Source organism: Gasterosteus aculeatus, chromosome 13 (assembly GCF_964276395.1).
Source record: "Gasterosteus aculeatus chromosome 13, fGasAcu3.hap1.1, whole genome shotgun sequence".
NCBI lineage: Eukaryota > Metazoa > Chordata > Actinopteri > Perciformes > Gasterosteidae > Gasterosteus > Gasterosteus aculeatus.
In genome coordinates, this window is record NC_135701.1 from 19,909,643 (window position 1) to 19,930,091 (window position 20,449).

Here is a 20,449-nt window from a genome sequence, read left to right on the forward strand (position 1 = left end):
TTTGGAAAACCGTCGTTCTTTAAGTTCCACAATCACGAAGCCCCCCCGTTTGTCTCTGCTAAATGTCTTAACCCGGGGTACAATCAACTCTAATAAGGTCAAAGGGCGATGATTGGGTGCACATGCATATCTTACATTACTCTTCAAACAGATCCAGACAAATGCCGATTGATATTTGAACCTTTTCCGGGGAGCCGTTCGGTCACGGCGGCTCTTCAAAGAGCCCGAGGGAACCAGGGAACTGTTCATTTGACTCCTTCAGGACGGGGGTGACAAAAGGCTCCTTTCACGAGGGGGGGAAACAGTGGAAACGCTGTCCTGAGGAGTTAATCACGCGCTGCGTGTGTGTCCTGGTTTTTCCCGGGGACTAGAGGGATGAAGCAGGACCGGAGACGGAGCATGAATGGGTGGATGTGGGGATGGACGGGTAGGTCATGTGACGGGTAATTGGAAGCAGGAGGCGAAGCAGCTCTGCTTCAGGTTCTTCATCTCTTGACATGATGATGTCCTCGCTGTGGATATTGAACAAAAATGCTGGATGAAGATTTTGCACAACTGTCGGACCTCGAGAGTCTGATTGGGAAGTTTGGCCTTTCCTTGTTGTTTTTAGAGCTCAAAGATCAAACAGTCTGGCATCAGCATCTCGACAACTTTGGTTATCCTGAAATTTTCTCTGCCGTCACCACCAATTTGACTCTTTTATTATCATTTCTCAACAGCTACCGGACGGATTTGCACAAAATGCAGCGCAGACAGTTACTGCCCTGGAGGTGAAACTTCCATCTGCATTTTATGTTCCTCATTAAGAAAAGTAAGCATCCAAAGACGACCGGGAACATGGGGAATACGGCACATGCTAAGGTTTATGAAACTGTTACTGCGACATGCTCCATTTAGCTCAAACAAACACAGGATGCTTGTCTGACTACAACCTTTTTTTTTTCATGCGACTGTGTCTTCGAGCCTGATTCATTGCCAGGACGACGAGGAATGTTGACACAACTGCCTCCATCTGCCCGTCCTCAACTTGCAGATGGAGAAAGACGCAACCGGCACGCGCTCTGCTCTCTGGCGCTTAACGCTCCACACGTTGTGACAAAGTCCCGGCTGGGAGATGCGCTGAGCGTGTCCAGGATGAGGCTTTGTTGATTTAGCGTGTGTGCGACTTGTGATGGATTTTTGTGGCGGCTGCCCGTGAACGGATTCGAGCTGAGACGAGCCTGTGTGTGATTATGAAACTTGGCCTTTTTTTTCGGATCCCATCTGCACTTCGCTACGGGTAATATTTTGCGTGCTGTATTGACCCGGTGTTGAAAGTTGACGTGTGAAACATAAATTCCCCCGTGGCGCTGAAACAGAATGGGGGCGACTGCGCGGGATAACGCAGGAGCTGGTGAAAAGGGTCAGCGTTGGGAGTGCGTGATCGGGGGGGGGGGGTTCAGCGCCGCGTGGGCTGCCGGTCTTAAACGTGACTCGGAGCGCGGCCGCTGTCATTGTGCCAGGTCCATAGGAACAGTGAAGGCTTTAAAACGCAGGCCCTGTGAGTCAGCCAAAAGCCCTGGACTCAGAAAACCTACTCCAGTCCCTGCGTCTCCACGGCAACGGGAACAGATTGGAGCCACATCTGGTAGCCATTTCAGTCCCTGCAAGAAACGGAAGAAAGAAATTTATGAGTGAGGGGGGAAAAGACAAATATTTTCTGCAATGCAAAGCAGAAAAAAAAAAAAAAGTGGGGTCAAGTTACACTTGCAAGGGGGTTGAAAATATGAATTTGATCGTGGACGTGGTCAGCAGCAGTATTTCGCTGCCCGTGTAAGATGTGGCCAATGAGTTCAACTTTACTCTCGGGCCTTTTTAAGAGGCATTCAGTGGAAAGCAACTCCTATTAGTGTGCGTGGATACATACGCTCAAGACACAAAGCCATGATTTCCTGCGGTCTCAGAAGCAATTCGCCTGATTTGTTTTGAAAAACCCACAGCAGAAATGCTTGCAGTCTCCATGCGGATTGAAGGGTGGCTTCTTCTCGTCGCGCTCAAACCAGCGACTCGCGGCGGCCCGACACAGATGTGTGTCCGCCGCGTCACATCCCCGACCGATTCGCCGCAGCACAAACAACCAGAGCGGGTTAGAAAAAGATGTTTTTTTTCCCTCATCCCCGTCGACGCGCTGTCTGCGAGAAGCGCCGTCTAATTGCAGTGCTGCTCACACGTTGGACGTTTGCTTCAGAGCACTGTGGAAATGCAGTAACTATGAAATGACATTCGCTGGAAATGGAGCTGGTGCTTTTTCTTGAGCCAAAACCGCCGAGAGCCGAGGCCCGGCGCGCAACCCGAACGGGGCGGAGAGGCTGCAGCGGCATCAAATGCGTGTTTATAGATTCCCAGTGACATCTGCTCGGCCTGCGATTTTTCGAGAGAGCCGGAAAAACACCCTGGCGGGGGCCACCGACCGAGAAAAGCTACTCTTAATTCACAAATTAAGGGCTGCCACACAACAGCACGACCTCCCAAATAGATACGCAGACAGAGTGATGCTCTTCAGCGAGGTCAAAAGGAGCTGGAACTCGGTTTTCGGGGATGGACACACTCGTCGGTTTGGTGCTCCGGGTCAATGTTTGCCACGGTGAAAACAGGTCCTCTCATTGTGCGTCAGGGTTGACATGTTAAACCACTTTGAGATCTTTGTTCCAGCAGTGTGAGCACGTAGAGCTTTCTGGAAGACAGGATGTGTAAATGAATAGAAGAAATAATTAAGCCACAGTTGCTGTCTCTGTCCAGATGGGGATTTTTGTCTCTTTTTTTCCCCCTTTTCTTTGAAGGGGAGTGCAGAAAGTCGTCCGGGGCTTCAAATTTCCCTGTATTTTTCCGCCTTTGTCAGCGTTATTCTGTGGAATGAGTGTATTAGTGGGGAAGATTTGGATGGTTAATAGAAAGCAGATCAGTCAAAAGGCTTTTTCCTCCTTTCTATTCTCTTCTTTTCTTTCATTCTTTTAAGCGCTCGTGTTTTTTTTTCATGTTTTCCTCCCCCCTCATTCACCCCTTGCTCCCTCCCCCCAATCCCTTATTCCATCTCACAAGCATCCATCCGCTATCTGTTCACTAAAGTGGGACCTCAGACTTCATAATGTGGCTCCTGGTTTCAGCTTTCACATGATTCCACAGGCTGATCCAAGCGCTTTTTCTTTTTTTTGTGCTTTTTTAACTGCTTCTCACTCACTCCAACCTGCAGTTGTGGAGAGAGAGGCAGCGCGCTGCTGCCTCATTCCAGATATCGAGATGGAAAATGATCACAAGACCAAATGTGTCTGCCCAAACCCGAGGAAAATAAGCAAAAGGCTTGTGTTTTAACGCACTGAACCCCCGACTGACAACCAGGCCTGTCTGTGACCGACCGACTGGAACTTACAGCAGATTTGCTGTTCGAGACGCAGACTTACGCTCCAAATATTTCTCGGAAACACATGTCGACGCCGAGTTTTCTCCTACAATAACATTTCCCAGTTTTTTTTCAAACCGCATCCGATTTTCTGCGGGTCGCGTTTGTTCTTCGCACCCTTCTGATCCACGGCCTCAATCTGATAACCTCTGCTTCCACATGCCCGGACGCCAGGACCTATTTTATGTGCAGGCGGCTGCAGAGCCTTGACATGCGAAGGAAAGTTGCATGTTTAGCGTCGCCGTGTGCTGGTGTGCTGGTGTGTACCCGACCCTTACAGCCCTGTTCTACTCCACAGGACAAACAGTGCAGCCATTATGGGGAGCCATGTGTTTCTGATTACCCACACACAGATTAGAGGCAGCGGTTTCTGTCTGCTGCCCCCCCCCCCCCCTCCTCCCTCCGGCTCCACTGATGTGGCAAAGCAACTGGACGTCCATCGGTGTGCAAATCCCTCCACCGCCTTTCCCCCCCCCCCCCCCCCCCCCCCCCCCTTTACCACCACGAGCTACAAGTACCACTGTGATGTCACGACGAGGCCCAGCTGAGGCATCACCCTGGTCCCTGTTTGAATATGCAAACGCTTGAATCTTTGTCAGGGGAACACGCGTCCAACTTGACCTACATATTGTGTAAAAAAAGAACGGCTGTATTCTTTATGGAGCGACGTCGCCGCGGAAATCAATGACGCGCACGACACTTTAGCATGTTAGCAAAGTAGCAGAGTAGCCAAACCCAGATAGTTAAACTCACGGGACGGTGGCTTTCAGAAGCACAAGTCTTTTCTTCATTTCTTCACTATCAACACTAGTCCAGACTCACCGGCCCTTACTTACATACATTTAAAATATACATATTAGTCTATCAGCTAATGGCGCTAACAGAGAAAACAGTGCTAGCAGAGAAAACAGTGCAGACAACGACACCAGCGCTAACAGACGCAGGATTTTAGGTATTGAAAAAAATAAGGTTTTTGTTCAGCAGCATTGATAATAAACACCAGTTTAGATTTTTGAGACGAGGGAAGTCATCATTGCGTCGCTCCAGTGTTCAAGAAAGCAGTTAGTCGTATACAAAAATAATTATTGTTTCTGGTAGAGTTGCTCACCAGTGGCACGAACTGTTGTATCACACTACTGTATTCAGATTGATTACTTAAACAAATAGTTTATGTAAATACTCTTTGTTTCTTGGTGAGTGTACAGATGCAAATTAGCAACAATCTGGTACAGTGCATCAAATGGTGACAACTGTACATAGTCCCTTATGAATAAAATGAAATGAATCAACTTCAGGGTTAGATCTGGCATCAGAACTACTTGCAGTCCCTAACTTTGGACTTTTTTTTCACCCTCACCAACATCATAACAGAGACCCTTCAAACAAGGTCACCGCCCTCCTTGTTCATCACAGGTCAGCAGCGCCTCGCGGCCTCCCTGTGTGGGGAGAATTGGAGCCACTTATTTTGGGTCGTAGGTTTAAGCCGACCGCAAGTTAAATCCAACTCAGTGACGTTCTGCTGCAGGAACTGCACATTTGCTTACGGTTGGTGTCACGCGCGGACATTTCACTCAATTCCCCTTTTTTATTGCTTCGACCCGCGCGCTTTTGCTCAGAGAATCACAACCATGAAGCAATACAATCATTACAACTATTCATTGAATGAAATGAGTTAGTGTCTCCATGACCACACAGTAACTCGCTCCTTTTCTCCACCAGATGTGATGCTATTTGATGCATTGAGCTGGACAAACCAAGTTCAGAGCAAAGTAAATGATGTTTCGCGGCTTGAACCCGGCGCAGCACGCGGCGCAGCACGCGGCGCAGCACGCCCGCATTGTGTTTCTATTGAATGAAGCCCTCCACGTGGCCTTTACTTCTTACAACACTGCCTGTCTTCTTTATAAGCAGACTGGAGCGCAGCGGGCAGACGGGGCAGTAGGCGTTAGCCTCCCCCCCCATGTTGCCCCGAGGCTGCAGACACAAAAGCACACACACAGTTTATACCCCAAGTTATACATTGCATCGCCTTCCTTGGTCGTCCTTAAACACATAAATACGTAACTCCCCCTGAAGCACAGAGGAATAGACACCGGGGGGGCGAGCGTGTCTCCCAAACAGTCCGAGCACATCACAAGACGGCCGACACACAAAACGCCCGTCTCGCTGGCTGGTGGGGATCCGGGGATCAGCATCCGGTGCTTTTGGAGAAACAGGATGTGTGTGTGTCCTCATAACAAGCTCTGCGAGGGAGGCGGGATTGCGGCGAGGTGTTTTAAGCGTTTGATCTCTCGCCAGCTGTATAAGTGTTGCGAATGGCGGAGAAATCCTACTGTGGAAGTTGCGCAAATGTGTCCGTTTGTCTGGGCTTCTCTGTTCCGCGGCCCTCTGGTTATAAACGGCCGCGTTTTCCCCTTTGTCAGCAGATTCATAGCCACGACATCCCCCTTTTTTTTTTTGGCATGCGCCCCGTGATGTAAGCTGAAACATGCTGAATGGGAGCACATATGGTATGCATCCACGCATATAGGCCGAGAAGGCCGGCCCCCCCCCTCCTACCTCCCCCACTACTCATCGAGCTTCCTCCCCTCTCTCATCAACTCTTCCTTTCTTTCTCTCAATCAACTGTTTAAGGCCCTCGAGGGCCGATCGTGCGTTGTGAGAAACAGAAGGGGAATTTTGAAAAACAAAGTCGCAAACGGAAAAAAAAAGGGGAGAAAACAGAGGTAGAGAAGTATACTGGCCGGCGGATTTACGACGGCTGCCAAGGGGAGGGAACCCTGTTAAAAAGGGGGGGACTGTTTTACTGCCATTTGACACACCATCTCAGATAGTACACGGCGAGCAGCCGCACTCTGAGCTGCACAGCTCTCCGTCTGGAAAAGATGGAGACAGAGAGATGGTTTCGCTTCAGCATTCCAGGCAGGAATGGTTTATTTTCGTTGGAATCATAATTATCTGTGGCTGCGGAGTCACAAGAACACTTTACCCGCCAAACTGCCTTGAAGTGTGCGTGCGGGCGTTGCTGCCCTCTTGTGGTGACCCGCTGCGCTGGGCCTTTTCTCTCTTTTTTTTTTTGTGTTGCGTAAACTTGGAGAGCAGAGACGTTTTCCTCTTCAGGGTGTTAACACACTGCAAATGTGCTGTTCTGTCACGAGGTTTGATTTGAATACACGAGTACACAATAGAATTATTCATCTCTCCTCATGCAGCACTGTGAGAATGAAACATTGTGAGAGGTCTGTCACGTTTCTTTCTTTGCTTCAGTTGCTGACGTTTTGGGTCTGCGAATCTGCTTTAGGATACAGAACACATTGGTACAGGCTTAACAGATGTGTTTCAAGATTTGTTTTGGCCGACATTTAAACCATCCAGGCCACGATGATATCATTGATTTAATCTGCATACATCATTTAGAGTCAAAGGAATCATTTTGGGAACTCTGGGAAGTCACTGTGCCTGTTAGGCAAGAGAGAGTTAAACTGTTAAATGAATGAATGGAACATTAAGAAATGTTAGTTACTCACATCTAGAGGGGCTGATTGAACCTTCTTGTCCCCTTCTTTCTTTACATTATGGCTGCTGTGAGGAACATTTGTGTCTCTGTCTTTTTAAAGGTTTTAATTGAACCAGAACTAACAATTACTACAAACAAACGCGTAATCCTACTGAAGATGGAACTACACAACAATTCTCCCCATCTGAGTAGCCGATTTTGATAATTAGCTGTTAAAAAAAGTTGCGAAATGTCCACGTTGCATGGGGGGGGGGGTGTGCTGATGTGCAGCAGCAACCACCTGCAACTCAACTCTCTGGGAAAAAGTGATAAGAGCGCAGGTGTTGTGTGCATTTCTCGGGCCCCTTGATGACATCCGATGTGGAAGAAACTAAACGCGCAAAGCCAGAAGCTTTCCAATGTGAGATCAAAAACAACCAAATCACTAGCGACAACCGCCACCATAACAACAGGGCCAACCCGCGGCCTGCTCCTCTCCATCATTAAGGCCGCGTGATTGAAATCCAACCGGAAACAGGGAGAAAGTGTAACGCAGGAGACCACTGGTCCCCTGCGGGAAGGTGCGGTGGTCTCGTCCACCCTGAGAAACGCTCCATGTGGATGAGACATGGGCCAGATAGCGTCAGCAGTGACTTACGCAGAAGCGCTTCGGGAGAGCTGTGAAGAAGCATGTGGGCCTTCCTGGTGCTCACCTTTGCCCTCGCTGTCAGCGCATCAGACACCGGCAACGACACGGCGGCGGACGAGAAGCTCGACATCGCCCGAGGAAAACTGCTGGTGAGCACGGATGCAATCACGCACACCTCCGCCTGCCCGCGTCTTTGTGAAGCGCGGCCTCGCAAAGCGTGCACAATGTCTCTCTGTCTTAAACAACCGTCGTCCCTGTCGGCCCCTGCAGGCTCCCAGCGTGGTCGGATGAGGCATAAAGAAGATGCCCGAGCTCCATCATTTCCTAATGGAGCGCTGGGCTTTATAGTATCCTTCTGTTCCTCGGGCTGTTTTCTTTTTTTTTCTTCTCGCGGGCCTCTTTCGTGAGCGAAAAAAAACAACGTTTCTAGCAGGTTTGCCAAGTGCGCTGCCAGCTCTGTGAGCTCCTCAGCACCCTTCCGAGCGGCCGATAATGTCGAGTGAGCCCGGAGGTGTAGAGAAACCAGATGGAGGCGCTTTACTCTTCAGCACGGTGCTTTCCTGTTGTTTCCTTTGATCCGCTCCTTCCTGCGCAGCCACAACTTGGAATACGACTCATCGGAGGAGAAGAATCCCCGTCTGATATTCTATAACGAGGAGGACGAGGTGGTGAAGGTGAGACGTGAGTCGGGTGGGGCCCCCGTGATGGGGCTCATCTGGGGAGACGCGCGGACACGAGTGCGATTTGAGAGAGCGAGGCCGATGGGCCAGATGGCGCCCGTGTGAAAGCACAGGAATGGAAGTTTCTGACAGCCAAGCAGTATTCTTTTTGTCAAGCCCTAACTCCTAGTTAATGTTAAAAAAAAAAAAAAAAAAGCCCGTGGATTTGCATTCAGGCCAAATGTAACACTGATACTGATGAATTGATTCGGCGTCAGCTTCTTCTGAACGCACACAGCTGTGGTTTTAGAGTCGACTGTTCTCACACTGTTCTGCGCTGAGGTTTTAACTTTTATTTCCATCTATAAAAGCCACGAGTAGGAGTTTTTCTTGTGTCTCATTAAGGCTCTAATGTTTCTTGTTTTTATTTATTGTTTCATAATGTGGGCGCTGTAATTTGACTTTATATGAAGATTTAGTACCAAGACAAATAAATGGAAACAAATCCACAGGAGGGATTTAGATGTATAAATATCAGACTGAACAACTTTTAATAACAATCAATTTTTTAAACTAAAGTGAATTGGAGGAAACCGTATGTCTGCAAACACAAAGATGCTCCTTAAACAACATCCGGCCTTTAGGCCTGAAACCATGTGTCCAATGCGCGTGTGTGTGTGTGTGTGTGTGTGTGTGTGTGTGTGTGTGTGTGTAGACTGTTCCCGTGAAGAAAATGAAGGCTGAGGAGATCGGCAGCCTGTTGGACTCATTGGGTTTCTACAAGAGGTCCCAGAAAGGGGAAGAGGTGCCGGAGGAGTTCCAGCATTTCCCCCTGCGGCCCCCCAGGGACGAGCTGTGATGACACCTTGTGGCCGACGTCTGCCGCTGCACCCGCGGCCACATTAGTGACGAGTGGGGCCGCAAGGCCGAACGCAAAGGCCAGGCACCACTCTGAGGACTCGCTGGCTGGGTGCAGCGTGGCAGTCGATGCCCCGTCGCTCTGTTTTTATGTGCTTTAATAAAGAATATAGACGCCTGTAAGATCTCAATAAATGGATTGACGCTTTAAGTTTGCCAGATCTTTCATTCTGATATTTTGTCTATATGACACTCAGCTTGTGGTGCTCAAAGTGAAAAAGACACAAACAAAATTCTTTGGTATGCAGCAGTAAATATTTAGATATTTGGCGTGAATCTTCCCTTTTGAATCACATACAACATCCTAGAGATAAACAAATCCACAGTGCATTACGAACAGCCCCTTACATCCTAACCGCCATGCTGCCGTCTCGCCCTAATCCTCCTCCCGCCTCCCCCGCTGTAATCTGATTAGCAGTGGAGTCTGCCAGCGTCTCCTCTGTGCATCGGGGGAACTTGTGCGATTAAAGACGAGGAGGTACCGGCAGCAGATTTCCGGCCAGTCTGCGCGCCTCCTCGCTCCTCGTGCTCGCTTCTCGTGCTCGGGCCATGGTCGCCGGCTCTGCCCCACGATGCCGGTGTTCTAATCGCCTGTTCCCGAGAAGCTGCAGGTGGGTCTGGCCTACGTGGGAGGCTCCGTGTTCAGCAACAACAGGACGGCGGACAGCGACTTCTCCAGGGAGCAGGAGGACGCCTCCGGTTGGTCACTTGTCGAATAACATCCATGCATAGAAACTAAGGTTTCACGTTCATCAAATGTTCCTTCAACAATACCGCGGTGATGAATAATGAATAACTTTGGTGTTTTTGAAAAGTTTTTACTGTTCTTGTGTCACTTTAAAGTTTGGATAACTTGACAAATGCGGCTTTCTGGCTTTCAGTACAGTTAGAACTGTGGGTTAGTTGTAGTTGAAGTCCCTTTTAATCATCAATCTTCTGTTTAATATGTCTGAAATCCAAATTGTGAACTTGTTTTCCAAGCGACCGTGAAATGAAACCTTGATATGTCACAGATGCGCTTGGTATTTTCTCTTGCAGTGGTGAACGAGCTGGTGTCCCACCTTCCCCTCCAGATGCTTCTCTACTTCAACATCTTTTACTTTCCCTGTTGGTGGTTTTCTGCTGTTTTCATGCTGGAAGTGAAGGTGAGTGCTTTTAACCCCAAGTCCTCAAGTCCTGTGTGCCGCCGGGTGTGACAGACGCGTTTGTGTCTGTGCGTCCAGTTCCACTATCTCCCCGGATACTACCAAGCTCTGCTCATCACCGGCATGATCCTCCTCACCATCATCGAAGTGGTCCGGCTCTACCTGGGCTACGTTGGCAACCTCAGAGAAAAGGTCATTCCAACCAACATCCCATCCTGGACTTGTCTCCTGGACGCCGCAGCGGAGGAAGCGGCTGCTTCAAGTATTCAGGCCTGCATGTGTAAACCATCTCCCCCCCCCCTCCTCCCTGTCATCAGGTGCCAGAGCTGGCGGCCTTCTGCCTGCTGTCTTTCATGTTCCAGCTGCCGGTGCTGCTGTTCTTCCTGACCGACGAGGGAATCCTCATCCTGCCCCTGGAGAGAGCCGTCCACTCCCTGTACCTCGCCTTCCTGCTGGCCCAGATCCTGGCCTCCTTCCTGGCGCTGAGGACCATGACCCGAAAGCTCACCTTGCTCTTCCACCTGCGGCAGTTCGGCAGGGTGGAGAGCCTCGGCCACGCGGGGATGAGCCCCGTCTGCGGGTCGCCCTGCCGCCGCCGCCGCGGCGCGCTGCCCGTGTCCCCCACCCACCACGTGCACCGTTAAAGGAGAAAGACGTCTTCAATTAGCGACACATTACGGGTAAATAGGGATTGTATTTATTTATTACGGTTTGTTCACACTCCGTCTACCTTCATCGAATTTTCTATTTGCACATTAAAATAAAACAAGTGTTTTTCTATTCTATTCATCTAACTGACTGCCGTCCTTTTAAAAACATCATGTTATTGCTTCCTCGTCTTCTGCAACAGAGAGCTGCAGAATGAATTCGGAATGAATACTTTAAAAAATACTGCAGTCAACACAAGCTTTTGAAAGTACTATGCGTCTATAAATGCCTCTAAAAGGCGGCTGCACAACAGTGGTGATATTTGAATACAGCATACGTGCCTTTACAAGAGGCCTGTACAATTTGAAAGTGAACACTTGCCGTTGATTTAATAATAAGAGGACAAATGGCATTTTAGCCTCACTCTAAAGATCAAAAACCCAACGCTGATAAGGATTCAAATGGAAACACAGAAGAATGAACCATCAAAGAACAACAAAACGACTCGGGAAAACAAGGTTGCACGTTGCCTGCAGCTGCTTTAAATGTATTTCATGATGATGGATGATGGAGACCGAAGTGTCGGTAGAACAGAATGGTTTTTATTCCAAAGTAGATTCATTGAATTATTTCCACCCTGAAACCAGATTAACAGACACGATGGGGGAAACTCTTCTTTTCTTAAAGGAACCATGTGAGACTCACTTTAAAGCCTCCCTGCTCATGTTGAAGGCGTCCCTGCGGTGTATAATATCACCATTACAGTCTGATGAGTGGCCCTTAAAAGCTGACTGCGGCAGTATTGTGTTAAATATTTATGACCACACTGGGGCAGCAAGCGACCACAGGAGGGACGGGGAGCGTCCGGCGAGGGCAGATTATCATGCTGCACATGTGCTGATCCATGGAATCCCTCTGGCAGTAGAATAAAGGTTACGCCTGTCCACACGTGGATATTATGATGTATGATTTCATAATCTGTTACTGCAGGAAATCGATTTCACATCTCGTTGCCTTACATCTCCTCTTCCCTCCGCTTTTGGATGGAAACACGGACGATGTCACACTCTTTTTTTCACAGAAAGCTCACGGCTCCTATTTGGTGCTCTATTGTTTCTTTGCTGGCGAGACATAATTTAGTGTGGTGCACCAGCTGGTTACGGGAATAAATGTAATAACCATTAATTAATGGGTAAAAGGCAGATTTTTGGCCTTCACAGTTGAAACACTTGTATTATGCTTTTTTTCCTTCCCATCATATCAGCCTTGACCACATTTTAGATGTGGAGGTTGTAAAAATCATTAACCAGTAATTAACACGTAATAGAATATTTGTTATCCTTAATAAGGCTTGTTCTTGATTTAGATCCGGTAGCTGCAAAAAGCATAGTTAACTGTTAATAAGTGCATAGTTAACTCATAATAGACGAGCAATAAAGTATATTTTAATATCAATAAGCAAACCAAAAAAGATTAATAAAGCCATAGCAAAGATGCTTATAAAGCTGTTATAGCCTGCTATTAATTGTATTATAATGTCATTATTAACACTTATAAAGGCTTATAAATGTTAATAATGTTATTACCTGTTAATTAATTGTTATTACAAGGACCTTAATATAAAGCGTTACCGAGTCGGGTATATCCTCCCTACTTTGTACTCAGGATACAACAAGCGCAACGGAGAAAAGGAAAGACGGAACAAACTACTCACGGTGGACGATGTCACGTGCCGGACACCTTACATGCAAGATGGCGCGGAGGAAACTTTATCCATCTACGGGTTAAAACCTGCAACCAGAGGGCAACAAATGTGCCTTAAAGGTGAACCCAGTGCAGAAAACGATCTCTCTGGAAATGACTCCGCTTCCATTTATTTTCGTTAGATTGCATAGAACTCGAAACTCGAAAACGACTCCACTTCTCAAGTGGTTTGTTTCCTCAGCAAACATTGTAAACATGAGTTTGTTGTCTTGATTGCTATAGTTTCGTTAAGTTTTGTTAAATAGAGCGTGATGTTCATCCTGGAAATGAAGGTCCCGTTTAGAGTGAAATGGATGATGGAGGTTGGCACCGAGGAGTCCTCCGTGTTTTCGTCTTAAGAACATTGTGTCTTTTTCCACACGTCACACTTTGATCCCCTTAAGCTCTGTTATGCTCCGAGTGTCTCGTATTCTCCCCGTGTGACCTTTCGAGGGCCGCTGATTATGAAGCAGCTCAGTTTGGTGTTTTAGCACACAGATCACATGAAAGGGACAACGAGCACTCAGCGTTTATCAGTGGTGGACCGGCCCCGTCGTCCCCCGCAGGAGGACATTTGTCTTCTCAGACGGCACGTATAAGTGTGCGTGTGTGTGTCCCTGAACTCAGGTACATCTGGAGGCTGTGACTCATCCATTTGTTTGTTTGTTGTCTTATCAGTCGCTGTTCAACATAGACTCCAATGGTCATCCACACTCAGAGAGCGTGATTCACAGCACACGGCTGCAAAGGGAGTCAAGTGACAGTTTGTTTTGACTGCTCCTTCAGAGCTAAGTGCACCCGGGGGGGGTGGGGCGGGGGGGGGGGAGAGAATCCCTCTCAACGTGTTTACCCTCTTTAGTGAAGCCAAAGGAAAGAAGAAAAAAAACGCATCGGAGCAGTCACCCTCTTTTTTTACTCATTAGTAAAACCCATCTCATTAGTCGGCGGTAATTATACCAAGGAATCCTAATTAATCTTTATGTAGAACGATTTGTTTTAAATGCCACCCGGACGTCGCCTTCCTTTCTCAGACCAACGAGCCTCGCGGTCAGCAGACAGAAGTGGGAGATGCATGGATCCCCGATGTGGAGCTTCCACCTCGTGTCTGGTTCTAATGAGACTCCTGCTGTGCGCTGGAGGGGAGGAAAGTGAACCAGCTGCTGGTGGAGAAATGGGGTAGACGTTCCCCGTGGGGGCACAGTGGCCTCACAATTCGCCTCACCAAATTGCCTTTCTTTGGCGCGGCGCGGTGAAAATATGCAACTTCTGACCTTCCGGGTTTTCTTCTCCACGCCTCATCGCCTTAATGATGATTGGGTGGAGGCAGCTCAGAGGTAATCACGGGACGGGAACATCAAAGACGTCACGGCCACATTTGGGTTAATCCCGTTGTGGAGAAGTGTGCAGCGTTCCTTTGGACACCACGTGGAGAGGAGCTTCAAACTATTGTATGTTCTTTATGTTCAACACACCCCGATTGCTTTAAAACAGAATAATTCACTCAGCGAAGAATAAGAAGGACGGCACCAAATGCTCAGAGCCATTTTATCTTCTCCCAGGAGAGTGCATGGTGTGAGTTTGAAGTCAGCGCATGTTGAAGTTTCTCTTCTGGTGTGTGGGACATCGCCAAACCTCCCGATGGCGAATCCCAAGTTTCATGGAGGGGGCGGGTGAATAAAATCAGTTTCACACTGAGCAGGCTTTTAAATCTGAATAATTCACGTGGAAATTTACAGATCTTTGGGGTTCTTGTGAAAACTTTCACTCGCCTGCAGAGCAGAAATATTTGGATGGATTTCAGCAGAAATACGTTTGACCGATTAAATCCTCTTTTCACACGTGATGTCATACGTCAATGTAAAGCTCAAGGTGGCTTGCTGCCAGACGGGGTTTGTTTCTAAAGAATATAGCGTACAACACAATATCTAGAGCTGTTAATTATGATTTACTTTTGCTTGACGTTGGTTTAGTTATTGCTTTTATTCACCTCGTGCCTCTTGTGCTGTTTCAATACAAAGAAATAGAGTTGAATAAACTTAATGTGCTGGTGATATTCTGTTTTTATCTGCAAATTCCTTCAAATGATGTTTTAATACTAAATTCTGCTTGATTATATTTTCTTTTGCCAAAGACCCCCATGCGTAAACATGACAGTGAGCCACATGGTAGAAACTAAATAACAACCCCCCAAAAAACCTGATTAGCCCCCGTTTGAGTAATGATTGCCAAAAGCAACAACGCCTGACTTTTATTGATTATTCTTTCACGACAGTTAAGGACAATCTTCAGTAGTATCAAATGGGCTTAACATCCACCTCTATGCAGACAATTGTTTTTTTTCTTGCATTGCTGTGAGCACCACAATTATTATGTTCACATTTTATTGGGTGAACGCAGAAATATCACACAAATATTTCAAATATTTTAATTTATCTAGGTGAAAATACATATCACGACTAAACATGATTTAATTCACACACGCTAAGGACAAAATTCCCTCAAAGTGATTAAATCATTTCCACGTATTAACGCTCGGGCACAAATTAAACAATAGTTCTGTTGCACAAGACCAAGTCCTTCATTCAAGCTCCACCTGCCTGAGGCACCGGCCCATCGTTGTAGATAACAACTCTTTAATTAAGCTTTGCTTTAGATTGGGAATTGAGTTATCAAGTTGAAAAGACTTGCAGTGCCTGAGGTTAGCCGAAAATGTTTACACACTCTCCCCAAACTGCTGCGAACCACAGGAGCATAAAGTTCTTTATATTGAGGTTGTTTTAACAAACTAGAGGTGAAAAACATGGCAAAACATTCCGTTTTAACAGACTCAGCTTCACCAGTGAGGAAACCCATTGAGCCAGTTACACATTTACAAACCATCCCGACACCACGACCGTTTCCATTGGCAACTGGAGGAAAAAGCTTCCCGAGAACACGTCCTGCTGCGTCCTCTGGGACGATCGATCAATGTTTCTTCCCCGTGTTCGGCGGGCAGAAAAATCACATGGCATCTGAACGGAAATGGCCAAGCGTAGCTGATGGGGGGACAAATTCACGATTCGATTACGTGACGCCATTCCTATGATCCGAGCAAAGCGCCTTTTTCTGGCTCCTAATACATGTTGGCCCGTTACATCCCTCAAAGCCACATTGGGCGATGAAATTCAAATCTTATTTAAAAATTTAAAAAATCACTTGGAATTGACCACACATCTCACAGCCAGCAGGCTCTGTAGAAAATGTGACATCGCACCGGCGGGCTGGAAATATTGAAATCTGATGGCTGTATATTTTCAATTTGCGTCTGATTACCTGGGTGAGGGGGGGATGTCAGGGGAATCCGCTCCTCCCGGTGGTTCCAAATGGCCACTCAGCACACGGTTCAGATTATTATTTTATCGAGCAGCAAATGTATTAAATAAGCAGAGATGGTGACACAGGAGAATGTACCGGCTGAGGAAAAACATATTAGGGCTGTTACATTCAGTGATGGAGGTTTTGGAATAGAGCCATTTGCATACCCTGCTCTCCACATGAGAGGGAGGTTTGTTTTGTTCTGAGTGGCACACTGGAGACACTATGTAAATGTTCACCTGAAAGCACTAAATGTTAATAATTGTTGCATTTTTCAGAGAATACAGAGAGTTTCCACATTAATTAATTAATATGCATTATATAATATCGGATACACACCAATATCTATCTTAACACAAAGAAACATGAACTCTAAAGTGAGCTCAAAGGTCCATTTCCTTTTATGTACTGTTGAATTAGAGTTTGAAAAGCCGCTGCTTTTTTTCATTTGTTGAGTCCTATTTGAATGATATAGCCGGAGAGCTGGTTTACAAATGCATCCAATAAGTCTCTGCGCTCGCTTCAGTGTCAATTGTCCAAACACGACTCACCGAGAGTGGAACCAGGATGCATTTAGTGTTTTCGAAGCCTGACCGGCACATCCAGCTCTGTAGAAAACAATTATAACAAACAAACCCTCCATGCTAGATCCTTTGTCCTTGGTCGGTTCTACATGTAGGAGTTATTAACACTTATTGAGTGGGAAACGAGTCCACTCCAAACCACGGCCAATAGGCCGAAAATAACACAATAGCCCCAGAATAGAAAAGGCTTACAATAGACAATGTGGAGTTTCAGCTATGGTGGAGATACGGATTGTGACCCTGCATCTGAAAGGACGATTAACACAATGATTTCCACAAGTCGCAGAAGGGAATTTCATTCATCCCGGATTCCATTTTCCAGAAAGGATTGTTTTTGTCTTGGTTATCTAGCTGATGAATGAAAAGCAAAATACTTAAATATATCCGTGGTCGGGTATTTAATCGATGGACACCTGGGCTCATGCCGCTTCCTTTAGTAATGAAACAGCCCCACCAGACATCTCTGTTACCACTCCGATCCACGTGAGCAACCCCGACCTGGTAAAGGCAGATGGCCAAGACGTTGGGCTAGTGTGCATTTGGTCCATCCCTTCATAGTTTGTGACGATGAACCATCTCCCTCCAGGACGCTGGATGGATCCCAACGGCGAGGAATGAGCACATGAACCATCTTTCTGTGATCACCTCAAAGTCTTCCTTCAATTAGAAAATCCTAAATTGGTCACAAGCAAATACTTTTTGACTTTTAGTTATGGTGCTCTGATATCCGTTTCGAGGTGTTTCCTGAAAAAAGTATTAAAGTTGTTTGTTGTGAGAGTGTAGGAGGGAAAAGTCACGCTGACCTCACCAAGAAGCTTCCTGATACGTTCTGCGTGTTCTGCTGTATCCGACGGCCATTTGGCTCTTTAATGCACTTTAACCATCTAATGCAAATTCTTACTCTGCCTGGTCTTTCTTTTCTAGGCAGGGGGGGGGGGAGCATCTTCGATTCAATTAAGTTGTCAGCATCGGAAGTCTCTGCAGTCTTAAACATAACTAACAGAGGAAACACAGATTGCTGGAGATTGTAACTATTATTGAAATACAAAGGTCATCATCACAGAAATCCCCAAAAGAAGAGGACGTCGTCCCGGTGACGTGGACAAACATTTCTTTGTGGACTCCGCTTTCGAGGCCTCAGGTTCGGCATTACGTCCTTTGCCGTTTCGTTTTTCAGGTGATTCAAGCGGGTCACGTCAATTAGGTTGTAATGTGAGTTTATTCTGAATAAAGATATTGCCTGTTGAAGAAAAGAATCCCTCTCTTATGTGATCCGCCATGATCAGTTCAACAAGATATGTTCGGTCTTTATTTGGTCAGAATTATGCTGAACCAATACTTATTAAGTGTTTTATTCTTTTTCCTAATCCTCGTCTTTCCCTCAGTAAAACTTTAACTCCCAAATCAACAGGAGGAGGCTGAGAGATCAAAAAGTATTGGAGTTTAATCAATAGCCGATGTACATTTTATATTTGTGGAGCACACAAAGCCTTGCATGTTTATGCATGTATTGCACAGAGAAAGCAAATTTACAGCGCTGTGCATTCATTTGACGCCCACAATAACCTAATAAACCCAAATAATAATTTAATATTAATTAAAGCCCATTTAAACAATTCGGACTCTGCACTCAATGAAATCTGAGATTGTAATAATGAACCATTGGTGTGTTCAGATCCCTGTTTTCAGCTAAACAGGCCTTTCGGTGATGGATGAGAAAAGCCTCTTCTGGCGCTTCTGTGAGACTCATTCCTATCGAATCACTCGCGCTCCCGAAATCACCGCGCAGCCTGACGCGTCTCCGCTTGCATCTGACGCTGCAAAATGCACTGATTCAAATCGTGTGCATTCCTTTAATGGTCCAAGCTTGAGCTCAGATTCTACTTTGCACAAACATTCACAATTTGCACACAAATGCACATTCGGCATCATCAGCCGCTAATAAACATTCAGTGTTTTCCCGCATGGATATTGTCTTCCCGTGTGAAAATGCGCTTATCTATTCAAATATGTTTATGTAGAGTCGCAGATCCCCGGAACAAACTTTTATTTGCGCTGTAATTTGTTCCATTCCACAATGGGTTTGATCATCCCTGGTAGAGAAGCATATCGGCTGAGCTGATAATACACTAAGCCCTGGCGCTTATTTGGGTATTTGGGTATAGTAGAGAGGAAAACATTTTGTTTTGACTGTAGATGAACAAGCCTCTACTAAGGGGGTTGCAGAGCCCGTGGGAGTAAACGTTTCTAAACGTGTCCTCTCTCTGGGTTCATGCCGCACCTGCCGTTCAAGTCCTTTGAAGAAACACCTACGTCTTTGGCTTCGTCTTCTGAAGCAGCATGGAGAAAATGTCACACGGAGGCATCACGCGTCATCTGATCCATTCTCGTCCCTCAGGAATACCACGAGGTCTTGATTGTAGACTTTGGTGTTTGGGGGTCAAGTTCAATGTAAACTGACCAACTCCAATGATGTCTAAAAACAACCCGGAAGGAATTTCCTCTGAATTTAACAAAAAACGTCCACTTGGAGTCAACGGTGACGTCTAATCGGATGAAGAAATTGAGTGATGATATTTTGGACAGGCGTGATGTGAGCTGCAACTTGGCTGGTTTGCACAGACGTGCAGGTGAGGGAGCGGCTGGAAGTGAACTCCAGCGCCCTTTAGCATCGGAGCTCTCTGCGAACAGTGACTTGAGTAATAAAGTCGCAACGAGTCGCTGATCCCACGGAGGAATCTGGAGAAAAACCGACTCCTGATTTTGGCTCTCTGGCCCCACGTGGAGACTAACAAGTGCCTCTTCTCCTGCTATTACGGTTCATGTGTTTGTGTGTGATTTCATTTTCTGACCTACGTCGACCATCGGGTCGCCGTGGCGGTTCGCTGGACATTAGCGGCTGAGTGTTTTTCTCTTTTCTGTTTTTGTGTGTGTACAGTTGCTACGCAGACACCAAAAAGAGATGAAAGTCATGCCGGTTATTTCCTTTGATTACCAGTGTTCACCTTGAGGCGTTGAGTAATTGATTTAATGTTGAGACGAAATAAATGAAATACTTTTCCTATTTCCTTTGCCTTTAGGAATGACAATGCTGTTATTCATTCTGGCCTGTGCTGCCATTTGGAGCCTCGTGGAGCGTGTCGGGCTGGAAAGCAAAGGACACACAAAATAACAATAATAATCTTCTTTATAGTGGTAACATGCACAGATGTGAATGTAGAATTGTGTTTCAATTGTGCGCTGAAAACTATTTCATTCCCAAATCTATTTCTTACATGTTTTTTTCTGTAATATATTCATTTATGTATGACTTCCCCCAGAGGGACAGGATAATGCAGTTGTATCTTTTTCTGCCTTTTCTATTTTAGGCGTCAATAACATGCAACATCAATTGTCCTCCTGTTGTCTGATTTCACGGGAATGTTGTACTCTCTCAACAATTGACACTTGAGAGATTTTAATGCTGTTTGTGGCAAAGATGGATGGAAAACATTTCCATGCAAATATGCTGCAGTTGTGCAAATATAGTCGATAAGAATTGAATTTATTTCTATACGGCCCTCTCGTTCTGTTGTTGACATCATTTTTTTATTGTAGCCAATATCAAATGTAAAGTAGTCACCCTTCCGGAACTAGATGTGCTCATCAAAATACAACAATAAAATTGCATAATGCAGGAACCTGCCACACAGAAGATACATGGAGGCATTAACAAGTTCATTTGTGGGAAAAGCATTTGAAGGTTTTTTTCACACTAACTGAACATTACAGGCCACCGTAGCTGAAGGGAAAACTACCAGTGTTGGTTTGTTGCTGA

General features: G+C 46.3%; 2 protein-coding genes across 2 annotated transcripts; both read left to right on the plus strand.

The window, feature by feature from the left end:
• The first annotated feature begins 5,898 nt into the window (after positions 1 to 5,898).
• selenoe (selenoprotein e) lies at positions 5,899 to 9,309 on the plus strand. The gene is made up of 4 exons (XM_040196722.2): positions 5,899 to 7,730; positions 7,852 to 7,928; positions 8,177 to 8,255; positions 8,956 to 9,309. The coding sequence occupies exons 1-4, from the start codon at positions 7,623 to 7,625 to the stop codon at positions 9,097 to 9,099; spliced, it is 408 nt and encodes a 135-aa protein (XP_040052656.1). The 5' UTR covers positions 5,899 to 7,622; the 3' UTR covers positions 9,100 to 9,309.
• Positions 9,228 to 11,088, plus strand: LOC120831336 (transmembrane protein 17A). Its single transcript, XM_078087432.1, has 5 exons — positions 9,228 to 9,242; positions 9,574 to 9,769; positions 10,197 to 10,303; positions 10,382 to 10,495; positions 10,621 to 11,088. Exons 1-5 carry the CDS (start codon positions 9,228 to 9,230, stop codon positions 10,945 to 10,947), a joined length of 759 nt encoding a protein of 252 aa, XP_077943558.1. The 3' UTR covers positions 10,948 to 11,088.
• Positions 11,089 to 20,449: the final 9,361 nt, after the last annotated feature.